Raw genomic sequence first — 14627 nt, forward strand, 5'->3', positions numbered from 1 at the left:
AATTAAAAAAAAAATTTCTTTTAATGTAGGCAAATCAGTTCTCTGGTGAAACGACCTGCTTCAGTAGTAGAGTATGTCGTGTATCCTAGGGCTCAAGAGTTCTGACTCTGAAACTAGACCGGATTCAACTCCTGGCCCTCCCCTTCGCTCTGAGATCTTGCCAAGTGATTTCATCTCTCTGGGCCAGTTTTCCTCATCTGTGAAATGGGGTATCCTCGAAGCGGATGTGTGAGTATTAAATGAGTTGGTGGGTGAATGTGAAGATGGAAAGTGCTTAGAACAGTGCCTGGCACACCAACGGCTCCGTCATCTGATGGGGGTGCCTTCCTGCTCCACTCCCATGGAATTCCCCAGTTCCTGGCTCAGGCTTCCCGCTGCTCATTTTTCCAGGGTGAACTTAGGACCTTAGTTCAACCTGAACTTAGGGAGGGGAGGCAAAATTTTCCAAAAACAGAACCCGCCCCACCCGCGGCTCACGTCATCTGTGAAGATAGCCAGCTTCCCGCTCTCCAGCATGTCTTCCAGTTCTTCGTTGGTGGTGGTCCTTCCAGCTGCGGGAAGAAAGGACTCCCTGCTCAGGGGCTGGGACAGCCTGGGGGCCTGAGCTGGGGTGATGGGGCTGGGACCCGGAGCCCACCCTCCCAAGCCGCCTTAGGCCACTGGCCCCCTCCAGAGAGGAAATGCCTGGAAGGGGGCTTGGGCAGCCTCGAGGAGTTTGGGGTCCTGGGGTGGGGGGCACACGCACTGATCTCCAGTTGCCGCTGGATCCGGTCCTTGCAGCGGTCCCGGTACTTGGACTGGGTCGCGTTATATTCGGTCATTACCTCCACGAACTTCCGGGACAGTGTGGAGTGCTACGGTGGAGGTGGGAGGACAGACGGATCAGGGAGGGAATCAGGGAGGGAGTCAGGGAGCAGAGACCGAGGCAGGTGAGGAGGCAGTGCATGGGCGGAATAAGGAGGACGCGCTGAATTAGTTTACGGTCCTTTCTTCAGCCTGGGCCGCGATCCCAAACCCTGACAAGTTCATGGTTCCCTACCCGCCCGGTACCCCCATCTTAGGCCAGCACCAGCTAGAGACACTGCTACGGAGCTGAGATACGGCTCGGCCCCGCCCCGGGGCCCCGCCCGTCTCTAGCCTCGCCCCCAGAGCCCCGCCCCAGCCCTCCCTGACCACGCCCCCGCCGGTGCTTGGCCCTGGTCCACCCGCCTCTAGCCTGGGCTCCTCCCGAGTCGGGTCCCCGTCCGGCCCCCGCTGGGCTGCCACCTCCTACCTGGGTCTTGCGGATGCGCAGGTCCGCGGAGGAACGGTTCAGCCCCTCCTCCTGTTCAATGCTTTGCTCGATCGCTGAGGGAGAGAGGGCGCAGTGAAGGGCGGGAGACCCGGGGCACATGGGGCGGGGGTCAGTACGAAGGGTCAACACCCCGCGGCAGCGCCAGACCCGGGCAGAAAGGTCATTCCCAGGGCGAGTGCGAGCAGCGGTGCCCCAGGGTAGGGTTAGGAGCCAGCAGATAAACAGACGAAAAGAACAGACGTTTGAGGGGGTTCCGAAGGCCCGCAGGAAGGGATACTGAGGGTCAGAGGGTCACCAGACAGAAGGGAGCTATTTATGGGTTCTAGTGGCAGAACTGGGTCTTGGAAAGTCCCATCAGTGGTAACTCCTGTCCAACCCCATGAGGGGGTGCCGGCCCACCCCGCGGGAAGGGGCCATGTAGGTGGGGTGCTCCCTACTTCCTGCAGCCCCTGAACAGGGGGCAGGAACGCAGCCCGCGTTTTTTCTGGTGGAAGGCAGTCACCTCCAGGTGGGTCAGGTTCTAGTGGCCCCTCTTTCCCTGGGGAATTCAAGGGCAAACACATGGATATTCCAAGGGAGAAAGCAGCCCCCTCTCTGCCCTGCAAGGTGATCCCCGATCTGGGAATTCCCACTTCTGAAGGATGTTCTGGAAAAGTGCACAGATTAACTGAGATTCCTGCTTCTGGATCACGCACTCCTGACACTATCATTCCGATTTTCTAAAAAAAAGGTTGTGGTAAAATCTACCTCGGTGAAATCAGAAAATGCAGCAGGGATGAATCACCGGCCCTCTCAGACCTCGCCGGCCTCCAGGCCATTCCTAAGAGCCTCAGTCCTCCGTTCTGCTGGCAGTGGGGAAGGTACGGCCGGATCGCACCCCAAGGCTCCCCGATTGAGTGACAGCTCCGGCCCAGCAACACACGGCCCAGGGATGTTGGAATCCGCTGGCCCAGACTGGGACTCTACTGCCAGCCTTGGGGCTGGGGCCAAGTCCAGAGGGAGCGGCCTCTTGCAGGATCTCACTGACTTTTTACAACATTCCTGGGATTTCAGTGATACCAGCTCATGTTTTAGACTAGAAACTCAGGTTCCAATAGGCGAAACCACTCACTCAAGGTCACACCCAAAGCATGAGCTCATGCCACCAGCTGGAAGAGGACGAAGATAATCCTGTCTTCTCTCCTGGAGGTCTGAAAGGTCAACTTCTCTAAACCACGGTCACTTTTCCAGCTTCTTTCTCAGGGTATTCCTGCGCCCCTCACCCACAGAGCCCTCCGCACGGTCTCACAGAGAGTGTTCAAGGTCAAGGCTTGATGGAAACCATTGAGCCCAGGGGATTTTAAACTGCCGGCAGGAACCTTGTTTCTGAGAAGGAATTTCAGGGGCTGTTACAGAGAATGAAGAGAGATCAGGCAGGTAGGTGCTTCCAGCTCAGCTAGAACAACCTGACTTTTTTTTTTTTGAGACGGAGTCTCGCTCTGTCGCCCGGGCTGGAGTGCAGTGGCTGGATCTCTGCTCACTGCAAGCTCCACCTCCCGGGTTCACGCCATTCTCCTGCCTCAGCCTCCCAAGTAGCTGGGACTACAGGTGCCCACCACCTTGCCCGGCTACTTTTTTTTTAGTAGAGACGGGGTTTCACTGTGTTAGCCAGGATGGTCTCGATCTCCTGACCTCGTGATCCGCCCGTCTTGGCCTCCCAAAGTGCTGGGCTTGAGCCACCGCGCCCGGCCCAACCTGACTTTTATGTTTTATATATTGGGATTCTTTGTATGACTTTGGAAAAAAAAAAAAAGATTTTGATGCCTTCCACTCCCCACCCCCAAAACAAGCTAATTTTGAAATTGCTTTCATTTTTCTTACTATACTGATAAGGAAGCTGAGAGCAGGGGACTTCTCCACGGTGAGCTGATGGCGGAGGTTGGACTCTTGTCTGCCTGGATTTGCACTTAACATTCTCCCAGATTCAGACAGTTTCCATCCAGCAGACTCTCCTGAGTACAAAGGGCTTGTTTTTACAAATCCACACCACAGGCTCACATATGGCCTCCCCTTGAGTCCAGAGGGCATGGAGTTAATACCCTCCTCTCTCTGGACCAAGGTCAGTGCTCTCCGGGCCAGGTAGCTGATACAGTTCCTCTTCCCCAAAGCCTAGCAATGTGCTTCGGACATTGGAGGTACTCAGCATACGTTTTCTGATACGGAATTACTGGGAGCATGCAAAACATCGTGCAGGTAACACTGCTATTTCCCTGGTATGAGCAGACAAGGAGGTTCCCAACCCACGGTGCTTTGGGGGAAGGTGGTTATTACCAGCACCCTAGTCCTTAAATTAGAGTGAATAAATGAACATTTGGCAAGGCCGTCTTGAAAGCTCGCCAGCCCCTGATGTCAGCCACACAAGTCCAATCTGTCCTGAGCCAAGGATACCGATTCAGAGGCATTTGCTGGGCCCACCCACTGGGTGCTCCGTGCCATGCCGGAGTCCTGCTTAGGAGAAATGAGGACTTAATGAAATCGAAACCACTCGGAAGACCACCTTTTTCTAGTGAAACTTCATGCTGGTGGAACCAGCAGGGCTCAGATGCAATTTAGACAAACACTCTCCTCTCCTTTATTTTCTATCATACATCTTTCTCCAAAGAATTGGAGCAAGGGGGAAAGCTGGGGTTTTGTGCTTTCTCACTGTTTAATAATCTGGCTCCTGGAACTCTGTAGAAATTCCTTAGAGAAAGGCCTGCTTTTCTCAATGGATGGCAAAGTTCTTTTTTTTTTTTTTTTTTTTTGAGACGGAGTCTTGCTCTGTCACCCAGGCTGGAGTGCAGTGGCGCGATCTCGGCTCACTGCAACCTCTGTCTACTGGGTTCAAGTGATTCCCCTGCCTCAGCCTCCCAAGTGGCTGGGATTACAGGTGTCCACAACCGTGCCCGGATAATTTTTGTATTTTTAGTAGAGGTGGGGTTTCACCATTTTGGCCACGATTTAGTTAGGATTTCGAACTCCTAACCTCAGGTGATCCACCCACCTTGGCCTCCCAAAGTGTTGGGATTATAGGCGTGAGCTACCATGCCTGCCCCTCCCCCCCATTTTTTTGCGACAGGGTCTCTGTCTGTAACTCAGGCTGGAGTGCAGCAGCATGATCTCGGCTCACTGCAGCCTCGACACCCTGGGCTCAAGCGATTCTTGTGCCTCAGCCTCTCGACTAGTTGGAACAAGAGGCACGCACTATCATACCCAGCTAATTTTTTTTTTTTTTTTTGAAATGGAGTCTCTCTGTCACCTAGACTGGAGTGCAGTGGCGTGATCTTAGCTCCCTGCAACCTCCACCTCCTGGGTTCAAGTAATTCTCTGCCTCAGCCTCCTGAGTAGCTGGGATTACAGGCACCTACCACCACACCAGGCTAATTTTTGTACTTTTAGTAGAGACGGGGTTTCACCATCTTGGCCAGGCTGGTCTTGAACTCCTGACCTCGTGATTCACCCGCCTCGGCCTCCCAAACTGGCCCAGCTAATTTTCGTATTTTTTGTAGAGACAGAGTTTTGCCACGTTGCCCAGGCTGGTCTTGAACTCCTGGGATCGAGTAATTGGCCTCACCTTGACCTCCCAAAGGCCTGAGCCACCATGCTCTACCCACAGTTCTTTTCCTCCCTGGTTGAGGGGTTGAACTCCTCACCTTTCAATTTGGACCGAACCTTGTTGGCCGTCTTCTTGATGTCTGCAGTGAGGTCCTCCAGCTCCTGTTTGGTCTCTGAGGGGAGGGCGAGGACAAGTGAGATGTCTGGGTGGGAACCCCAGACCCCTTCTCCTCCCACCCCACAGTCACTGGCAGCCACACTCACTCTCATCTGGGTTGGGGGCAGCCAGGATGGCGCTATGCTGTTTTTTCACCTGCTCCACATCCTCTGACAGTTTCTCAATGCAGCCCCGGATCTCTTCCACCTGGAGGAGAAAATCGGCTATACCCAGCCAAGTTGTCAGGCCAAACAACGGGTTCCAGGGGAACCAGCCAGGGTTCAGGGGGAGGACCAGCCCCAGAAGGGCTGATAAAAGGCCGGGGAGAGTGCAGGAGCAGGGAAGTGGGGGACAGGAAAAAGGAAGTTGTTAGTGGCTAGGGGCTGGGTGCTGGGGCTGGGGCTGGGATTGGGGTTGGGGTTGGGGGCTGGGGGCCTTGGAGGCCCATTACCTGTTCAAAGAACTCATCCATGAAGTGGTCCCGATCCACGTGGACCACCTCCTCTTCATCATCACTGTCTTTCGCCTGGGGGCAAAGGAAGGCTGAGTCCATGAGCAGGCCCTACCTGGGTCCCCAAGGCTGGCTCCCGGCTCTCCTGCCCTAACCCTGCCATGCACACACAGGTGCTCCCAGCTCTAGGCTCAGAGAAGGGATCCTGGGAGGGGTCCCATGCAGGGGAGATGGCAAAGGCATCAAAAGTATCTGTCAGCCCAAAGGATTCCTTAGAAGAAATTGGCCAAAGACCCCCTCTCAGGGCAGATGTGGCCTTGGGGGCGCAGAGTCAGCCTTGACCAACCAATAGGGATGATTTCAATATTTCAACAACCAGCTCAATGTCAGGCTTGCAGTAACTGACCCTGGGCTCCGTGAAGGGTCCTGGACTGGAGTCCCAGGAGCCTGGATCTCCCTACTGTCCCTGCTCTCCTGCCCGGATCTCACTTTACTCCTTCTCTTCCTCTCCTGCCCCACCCGACCATACATGTCCCCTATGCAAGGTCACTTCACTGACAGCGGCAGGCACGAAGTTGAGCAAGCAGTGAGGGTTAGATAAGAGACACAGGCAGCACCCCGACCTCCCTTGCGCCCTGTGCCCCCCTCCTCCCGCCCACTCTCCCTCCCCTCCCAGCCGGCTCTCCCTCGCAGTGGATTCACTTCCTTTCATCCAGCCCCTTCCAACTTCACACCCACCTACTCTTGCTGGCTTGGATTTCCCAGTTGCAACCTGCAGCTGCTCAACCCTCCACCCGCAGGGCTCAGAGACACAAGAGGATTTACCCACCCACAGCACCACTGCCACCGACAGACAGACTCGCAACACAGACAGAAGAGCTGACACACAAGGCACACAGGAATAGGCCCCCCGACACCCACACGGAGATGCACTGATGCTGGCGTTCACCCGCACGCAGACTCAGCTGAGCCGCACTGACGTGTGTGGACACTGGCGTTCAGCTGCACCCCCGAGGACATTTGGGAGGACTCACTGGGCTTGTTCTTCCAGCTTCTCCGAGCCTCATGTCTGCACACACGCTCAGAGCTGGACAGGAGGAAAGGCTGTAGGGGAGGCGCACCGTGCTACACACGCCTGAGTCCTTCTCTGCTTGGGACAGAGGTCTGACAGCAAAATCTGAGCCCATCAAGCTTAATGACATCTGTAGCCCTGATCAGTCCCAGTGGAAATGTATACAGAGTTCATCCTGATTTCCAAAAAGAACCCAGCCAGAGCTCAGACAGAATCCAACCCCCAGAGCCTGGGTGAAATCAAGACAGGATCCAAACAGCATCCACCCTGGGGTGTAGTCCGTTGGAATCCAAAAAGAAGAGCTCGCCAGGGTCCCAGTGGAATGCAGACAGGGCCTAACAGAAACCAGACAGGCTCGGACTGAACTAGCCGAGGCTCACACAGATCCCAGACAGATCCCAGACAGCTCAGATTGAACCTAGACAGGGCCAGATGGGACCTAGGTGCAGTCCACACAGCCAAAACTCAGGATCACCAGCGCCCCACAGCCCCGGGAAAAGCCCGCACAGCCCGGTGGGCCTCCAGCTCCATGCTCCTGAAGCCACCCCAGCCTTCCTGCTAAGCCTGGCCCAAATGGAACTCCAGGGAGTCTTCACACAGACGCTGGGCCCACACTGTGTCGGAAAATGTGTTCAGCACTTGTGTTGAATTTCCAGACAATCCCAAACATCTGCCTGGAAAGGGGGTTTCCTCCATCTTGGCTCACAGCTGCCCCCAGAAAGTGGGGTGGCACAGGTGGCACAAGTTGGGGACCCCAAGAGGCTCTGGGATGCTGGGCTCACCTCTGAGGACCCATCGGCCTACCATGATGCTCTTCACTTTCTCTGTCCTCAAAACCCAGCTGTGCTACAAGGCCTTCTTCCCCTAGAGCCAAAAGCCTTCCTCTGCCCTTTCCCTCCCTTCAACCACTCACTCAGCCACCAGCCTCATGCAGGTCATGCGGCCTCTCCCTGGCACGGGAGCCTGAGGACTTTCCCGTTCTCTGTCTCTCTCCCTTCCCCATGCTAACGTTAGGAAGTCCTTCCTAAAATCTAATTTCAATCTCTCCTGTTGTTCTTGGAGCCACCTCCCTTAGGTTCACCTCTGGAGCACCCTGGGCTACCTATTTGTCCTCAAGAGAGGAAGAAAGATAGAAGGCCCAAGTGTGGTTTATTTGGTATAATAAATACAAAGAGAGCTGGGAGCTAATAATCCTCTACCATTTACAAACACTTTTACATCCATAATCCATTTTGATCCTCAGCACCACCAGCCCTGCGAGAAAAGCTGCGCAAACATCATCGTCCCCATTTCACAGATGAGGGAACAGGAAGCCAGAGGGGAAAAAGGAGAGTGACTTGCCCAAGGGCACCCAGGCCATATAGGGCCGGAAAACCATGGGCATCCAGGCCCGCAAAGACCCCTGTTAGGCTTCAGACTGGGCTACCTCCCCCGCTGACTTTCCGCTCCCAGTTACTTTCCTTCTCAGGTGAGCGCCTGCTAAATCCCGATCTGGGGAAGGCTCTGTGTCCGGACAACCTAGCAAAATATGATCACTTGATGGTATTTTTTGCATAAGTCTTACATTCTTGTTATCTCATTTAATCTTCATTAGAACTCTGTAAGGACCATTGGCCAACATAATTAAAATTATGCAAATATTTAGATGGTGTTTTACAATGTGCTGGGCATTGTTCTATGTGCTCCACACATATCTATCCATTTCAGTCTTACAACAGCCCCCTCGGAGGTATTATTATTATTATTATTATTATTTTTGAGACAGAGTCTCGCTCTGTCGCCCAGGCTGGAGTGCAGTGGCGCAATCTCGGCTCACTGCAAGCTCCGCCTCCCGGGTTCACACCATCCTCCTGCCTCTGCCTCCCGAGTAGCTGGGATTATAGGCACCTGCCACCATGCCCGGCTAATTTTTTGTATTTTTAGTAGAGACGGTGTTTCAACGTGTTGGCCAGGTTGGTCTTGATCTCCTGACCTTGTGATCTGCCCGCCTCAGCCTCCCAAAGTGTTGGGATTACAGGTGTGAGCTACCATGCCTGGCCCCTAGGAAGTATTATTATAGCCCCCATTTATAGATGGGGAAACTGAGACATAGAGCTAAATAACTCAGGCCAGTTGTAGTGGCTCACGCCTGTAACCCTAGTACTTTGGGAGGCTCTGGTGGGAGGATCGCTTGAACCCAGGAGTTCAAGACCAGCCTGGGCAACATAGCAAGACCATGTCTCCACAAAAAATACAAACATTAGCTGGGCATGGTGGTGGGCACCTGTAGTCCCAGCTACTTGGGAGGCTGAAGTAGGAGGATCCCTGGAGCTTAGGAGGTTGAGAGACTGCAGTGAGCCATGATTGTGCCACTACCACTGCACTCCAGCCTGGGTGACAAAGCGAGATCTCATCTCTGGAAAAAAAAAAAAAAAAGGAACTTGCCCCAGGTCAGTTGTTAGAAGACCATTTGGCTCTACCCCTGAGCCTCAGTCTCTGCATTTGCTGAATGATAACAATGCCTACCCTGGCCGATCCCATGTTACAGACAAGGAAACAGGCTCAGAGAGTTTGCTTGACCTGCCTAAGGCTTCACAGCAAATGAAGCCAGAGGTAGGACCTGAACCCAGGACTGTCTGGCCCTAAATGTCAGGCTCTCTCCCTTCTGTCCTGCTGACAGATGGCAGTCCCTCCTGGTCACAAAGAGCCCACTCTGCTATGTCCTCAGGATTGCTGAATTCCTGCGGCCAGGACGGAAAAGCAGTAGGAGGGCCCAGGGCTGCAGGAATTGCTTGGACAGGAGGCCAGGCCTCCCAGCCTTTGTCTGTCTTGCTGTGTGACCCCAGGCAAACCTCGACTCCTCCCTGGGCCCCAGTTCCCTCGTCGCTGAAATGAGCAGGCTGGTGCAAGTGCCTACCCTGCTTTGAGGGACCCTCCCTGCTCTGAGTGATGCATATTTAGTAATGAGCACAGCATCCATTTCTGGAAGAACTTAGGCCAGCCAAAAAGAAAGCAGGCTGTGGGCAAACCAGACTACCTAGAAAAAGATGATCAAATGTTCCCCAGTCTACTTTATGGTGGCCTCAGGTTACAGGTGAACGATTCAAGCCTCAGTTTCCTCATGTGCAAATCGAGGAGGATAACAGTTCACATACGTGTAACACACATATGCTGATTACCATGAGTTGGGTGCTATTATAAGTGCTTTGCATTTCTTTTTTTATTTTTATTTTTTGGAGAGATGGGGTCTCACTATATTGCCCAGGCTGGTCTCAAACTCCTGGGCTCAAGAGTTCCTCCCTCCTTGGCCTCCCAAAGCTCTGGGACGACAGGTGTGAGCCACTGCACCCAGCCTGCATTTCTTGTTTAATTCTCACGACCACTCCATGAGGTCATATTCTTACTCTCATTGGACAGATGAGGAGGTGGAGGTGCAGAGAGATTGGGTAACTTGCCGAAGATCACACAGCTGATGGGATGACTCAAACCCAGGCACTTTGCTCGATGGCACACGGCTCCTTGAGCACTTGAGGGGGATTGAATGAGAGAGTGCAGTGCCCCTGAGCCCCTTCCAGAAGCACCTGGGGACTGCGCATATCAGATCCAAGCCTCCAGCTATAGCCTAAGCCTCCTCAGGGGCCCCCTAAGTCCAGGTCTTCCACGCCGGAGCCACCACGGGCCTCGTGTGTATGTCAATGCGGAGCGACAGCAAGGACAGATACAGAAACGTGAGGAGGAGAGTGACAGTGAGAGCCAGCAAGTCAGTGACCAGAGAGACAGATGGTGAGATGGTGACAAAAACACAGAGGCGGCAAGAGACTGGAATTGGGTGACAGAAAAGTCAGAGGGAGAGAGTGTGCATGCGTGTGAGTGTGTGTGTGTAAACACATACGTGCCCCGGCACTGACACACACGGGCTCCCCGTGCTCCTCATGGGTGCAAGCATCATCGTTTGATCGGAGGCAGCAGCCTTCCCCCACCCTCTGCCTCAGTCCATCTGTCTCCCTGGCTGGGGCCTCTCCTTGCTCCCTCCCCCGTGCAGCCTGGCCCTCTCACCCCGACCTCTCCTCCATCTTTCCTGCCTTACCCCTTGCCCCTTCCTCATCCTCCCTCTGCCTCATGGGGTCATTCATTCATCTAACAGATGCGTTGGATTTGTGCCAGGTGCTCTTCTGGGTGCTGCTGGCGATGTGGTGGTGAAGAAGACAGGCGAGAAGGGCCTGCCTCCAGGGAGCTGGCATTCCAGTGGGGGAGGCAGACAATGGGAGGTGAACAAGACCATTTCAGATTGTGCTGAATAGCAGAAGGGAGATAAGCAGAAAGATGGGATCGAGAGACACGGGGATTGGGGGGGATTGTGGAAAGATTTCTACAGGACAGTCAGCAGGGCTTTTCGGGGGAGGTGACATCTGAGCTGGGCCCTGAAGGAGCCAACTTTGCCACAAAGATGGGGAAACAGAATTCAGGGCAGAGGGAACAGCATGCATGAAGGTCCTCGGACAGGGGTAAACTTGTGTGTTTGGACGGCAGAAAGAAGCCCAGTGCCGGCCCAGCATGGTGGTTCATGCCTGGAATCCCAGCACTTTGGGAGGGCGAGGCAGGAGGATCATTTGAGGCCAGGAGTTCAATACCAGTCTGGTCAACATAGACTCCATCTCTACAAAAGTAAAAAGATAGCCAGGCATGGTGGTGCGTATCTGTAATCCCAGCTACTCGAGAGGCTGAGGCAGGAGGATCCCTGGAGACCAGGAGGTCGAGGCTGCAGTGAGCTGTGATTGTGCTGCTGTACTCCAGCCTGGGCAACAGAGGAAGACCATGCCTTTAAAAACATTTTTTAAAATATAAATAAAGGCAGCCCAGAGCAGTTGAAGGATATGGAACCATCACCCAGGGTTCGTGGTCTCCGCCCCCTGTGATTTCAGGGCTGTGTTTCTAAAGCACCTACTATGCCTGCCTCATACCTGAGGGCCTTCAGGGCTCGGGACAGTCCCTCAGCAGGCTTCAACCTGTCCAGCTTCAGATTCAGGCTCCTGTACTGCAGCCCCGCCTTCTTCCCAGGTTGTCTCCCCACTTCTCCCGCTTGACTCCACAGCTGCCTCTCAGACCTCAGCCCTCCCTGTGCCCCTCCTGTCTTCTCCCATAACCCACCTTCCTCTCCACCTCACTTGCTCGGCTCTTTCCTCTTGAGCCCCACTCTGCCCTCACTCTTTGGACCCTGGGACACCTATTTAGCTGATTAACTCCTCATTGCAGCCTCCACATCCAGCCTAGCACCAACCAAGGTTGCCTGGTAAACTGGACGCAGAAAACCCTGGTTCAAGCCCACCTCGACCATTAAGAGTTATCTGACCTTGGACAAGTCAGGTTTTTTTTCCCCCTCTGGCCCTCAATGTACTCCAAAATAAAATAGGGGCCATGTCCTGCCCATCGCAGGGGGCTAGTGTGATGTTGAAGAGAAATAAACCATCTGCTGGGTAACAGACACACAGCACTGTTGGGCTCCAGGCCCCCTCCTAGGCACTTGATGCATATTAACTACTTTCAATCCTCAGGATAACCCTGTGAAACAGGTACTCTTACTTCTCCCAATTCATACATGAAGAAATTGAGGACCAGAGAGGTTAAGCAACTTGCCCAAGGTCACACAGGAAGTAGCAAAATTAGAATTTGAACCCAGTCTGGCTCCCAAAACCACTGTGTGACAAACGGACTTGAGAACCTCTTGGGAATGCCAAGGTACTGTTGGAAAGACAATCAGTCCCCTGGGCTAATGTCCCCTCCCACCACCGCCCCTGCCTCATTCCTCCCAGTGTCTCAGAGACCCCATTTCCAGGTCTCCCACACCCTGCCCAGTGTCTCCGGCATCCCAACCTCCTCACTCTCAATTGTAGCAGGCAGACCCTTACACTACCCGAATCTGTTAGCTTTTCCCACCCCACCTGCCCCCTCTTGAATGAATCTCCAGTTTCCCTGAGCTGTGACTAATACCAAAGCCACTACCTCCACTCAGCCCCTTCACCCTTCCACACCACCTCTGGCAGCCACAGCCAGCAGGATTCCTTACCTCTGAGCAGGGGCCCCTGACTCATTCATGAGGCCTCCCCCTTACCCCGCTTAGCCTTTTCCCTCCCTCTTTCTTGAATTATACCCACTTCCATTTCCCTGGGTTTTGGAGTCATGGAATAGTCCTGGTAGCTGGTGAGCTGGGTTCAAGTCCAGATCCCTCACCTGCTAGCTGTGTGACCTTTGGCAAGTTATTCAACCACTCCGGGCCTCAGTTTTCCCAACTCTAAAATGAAAGAGCCTCTCTGTCCACATGCCAGGAGGTCGGTGGGGCGCTAATGAGATCACAGATGAAAGCCTGCTCTGCAAACTGCACCATGAGGAGGGGAACTGACAGCACCGATGCTGAAGCCGGCCTGCCTGGATCTGAATTCTGCCTTTACCAGCTGTGTGGCTTTGGTCTAATTACTTAATCTCTCTGAGCTCAGTGTCCTTATCTATAAAATGAGATAGCATATATCTATATCTCTAAAAAGATATTTATATATCTATGAAATGAGATAACCAGTCTCATAGGATTGCTGTGAGGATCAAAATGAGTGAATGTGCATAAAACACTTCAAACAATGTTTATTATTACTGTCATTTTCCTCATGCCGGAGTGTGTATTCAGTAAAAATGTAATAAAGAAACCTTCAAAATTCCCTCCCTCAGCCACCAGCTCCTCCTTGCTTCCCACTTGGCAACCTGTCTGTCCCCAGAGACAGTGGTCACTTGCCTCCAAACACCTTCTCTTCTGTCTGTAACCTGGGTCCCCACCCCGAAATCCAGGGGACAGCTCTTCACCCCCAGTGCTGAAACTTCTGTTTCAAAGGCCGGAAAAGCAGAGACCTGTGTCAACCTGGCAGATGGGAAACCCAGATTGTAGTCTGCCCCCCGACCCACTTGCTTGGTGACCTTGGGCAAGTCCCTTCCCATGCCTGAATCTCAGTTTCCTCATCTGTCAAATGGGGTAATAACCCCTGGGTTAACAACCCACCAGTTCCCAGTAAAGGCTCAGTGCCTTGGGCAGCTTAGCCCGGCCGGTACCCTTATTAACATAACACCAGCAGCCCAGCACAGCCGGGACTGTCAGCGCTGCCTCCTCTGGCCCCAGGTCATTTCTCCAAATGCCCCAGCGGTTCTCCCTGCCCCGGAAACCATCCTCATCCAGCCTCACTCCCCAGTTCCTCCAGACAGCAGCCAGACTCCTGGAGCCGGGCCTCTTCGGGCCTGCAGACCTGGGGCCTGCATCAGCCCTTGACTGCCTGGGGTGCCCCAGTTCCCCCCAGCAGAGCGCGGCCCGTGTTCCATGGCCCTGTCCTCCACATCCCCATCTCCCACCTCTGGGTCACCCCATCTCAGGCCCTGGCCCTCTGGCTCTCTCCGGAGGCCACCTCTTCCCTCCCTGTCTCAGAGAGATTTCCCCTCCCTACGGGGAGTGACACGCGCGTGTGCACACACACACACACACTTCATTCACTGCCAGGTACTGGCATCTCAGTCCCAACCTGTGTCCTTCCCTGTAGCATCTCCTGAATCTGGGTCCTGCTAGACTCTCAGCCTGGCCCAGTCACCGCCCCCATGCTTCTCTTCGGCAAACCTGCCCAGGGGATGACAGTCCCCTCCGGTCTCTCCTGACATCCACTCTCTCCCATCCCCAGACCAGATCCCGGGGCCCTCCTGGGAATGCGGGGTGTTCGAGGCCCCTGAGACCCTTCCTGCCCCCTTGTGTCTTAATGGCCTCCAACCCCTTCCAGCCACTGTCCCCAAAATGCAGGTTCACTGGAGAGACATCAGGCGCCTGAAGATATTGGGGTGCCCCGGCTATCAACCTCCGATCTCATCCTTCGCCCCCACGTTCCAGCACCTCCCCCACTCCATCCCCACGCGCTCCCCAATACTGGGGTCCCGCCCCCCCATTTTCCCCACCCCCAGCTCACACTCCGCAGCTCCTGAGTCCGATCCTTCATCCTGCGACGGCTCCTCCTCCTCCTCCTCGTCCTCCTGCCTCTGTTGCTGCTCCCGGTCTCCCGCCTCGGTGCCGGAGGCCGGGGTC

General features: G+C 54.4%; 1 protein-coding gene across 1 annotated transcript in view; it reads right to left on the reverse strand.

Annotated features, from left to right (window-relative positions):
• STX1B (syntaxin 1B) overlaps positions 1–14621 on the reverse strand; it is an 18848-nt gene extending 4227 nt beyond the window's left edge. Inside the window, exons 1-7 of the mRNA XM_011933609.1 lie at positions 14512–14621; positions 5476–5550; positions 5132–5231; positions 4966–5040; positions 1274–1347; positions 746–854; positions 478–551 (exon numbers count right to left, since the gene is read on the reverse strand). Coding sequence (XP_011788999.1) covers positions 478–551; positions 746–854; positions 1274–1347; positions 4966–5040; positions 5132–5231; positions 5476–5550; positions 14512–14541 — 537 coding nt within the window. The 5' untranslated portion in view covers positions 14542–14621. The remainder of the gene's footprint in view (positions 1–477; positions 552–745; positions 855–1273; positions 1348–4965; positions 5041–5131; positions 5232–5475; positions 5551–14511) is intronic.
• Between the last annotated feature and the right edge of the window lie 6 nt (positions 14622–14627).

The sequence above is a fragment of the Colobus angolensis genome, unplaced genomic scaffold (assembly GCF_000951035.1).
Source record: "Colobus angolensis palliatus isolate OR3802 unplaced genomic scaffold, Cang.pa_1.0 Scaffold128, whole genome shotgun sequence".
NCBI classification, from domain to species: domain Eukaryota; kingdom Metazoa; phylum Chordata; class Mammalia; order Primates; family Cercopithecidae; genus Colobus; species Colobus angolensis.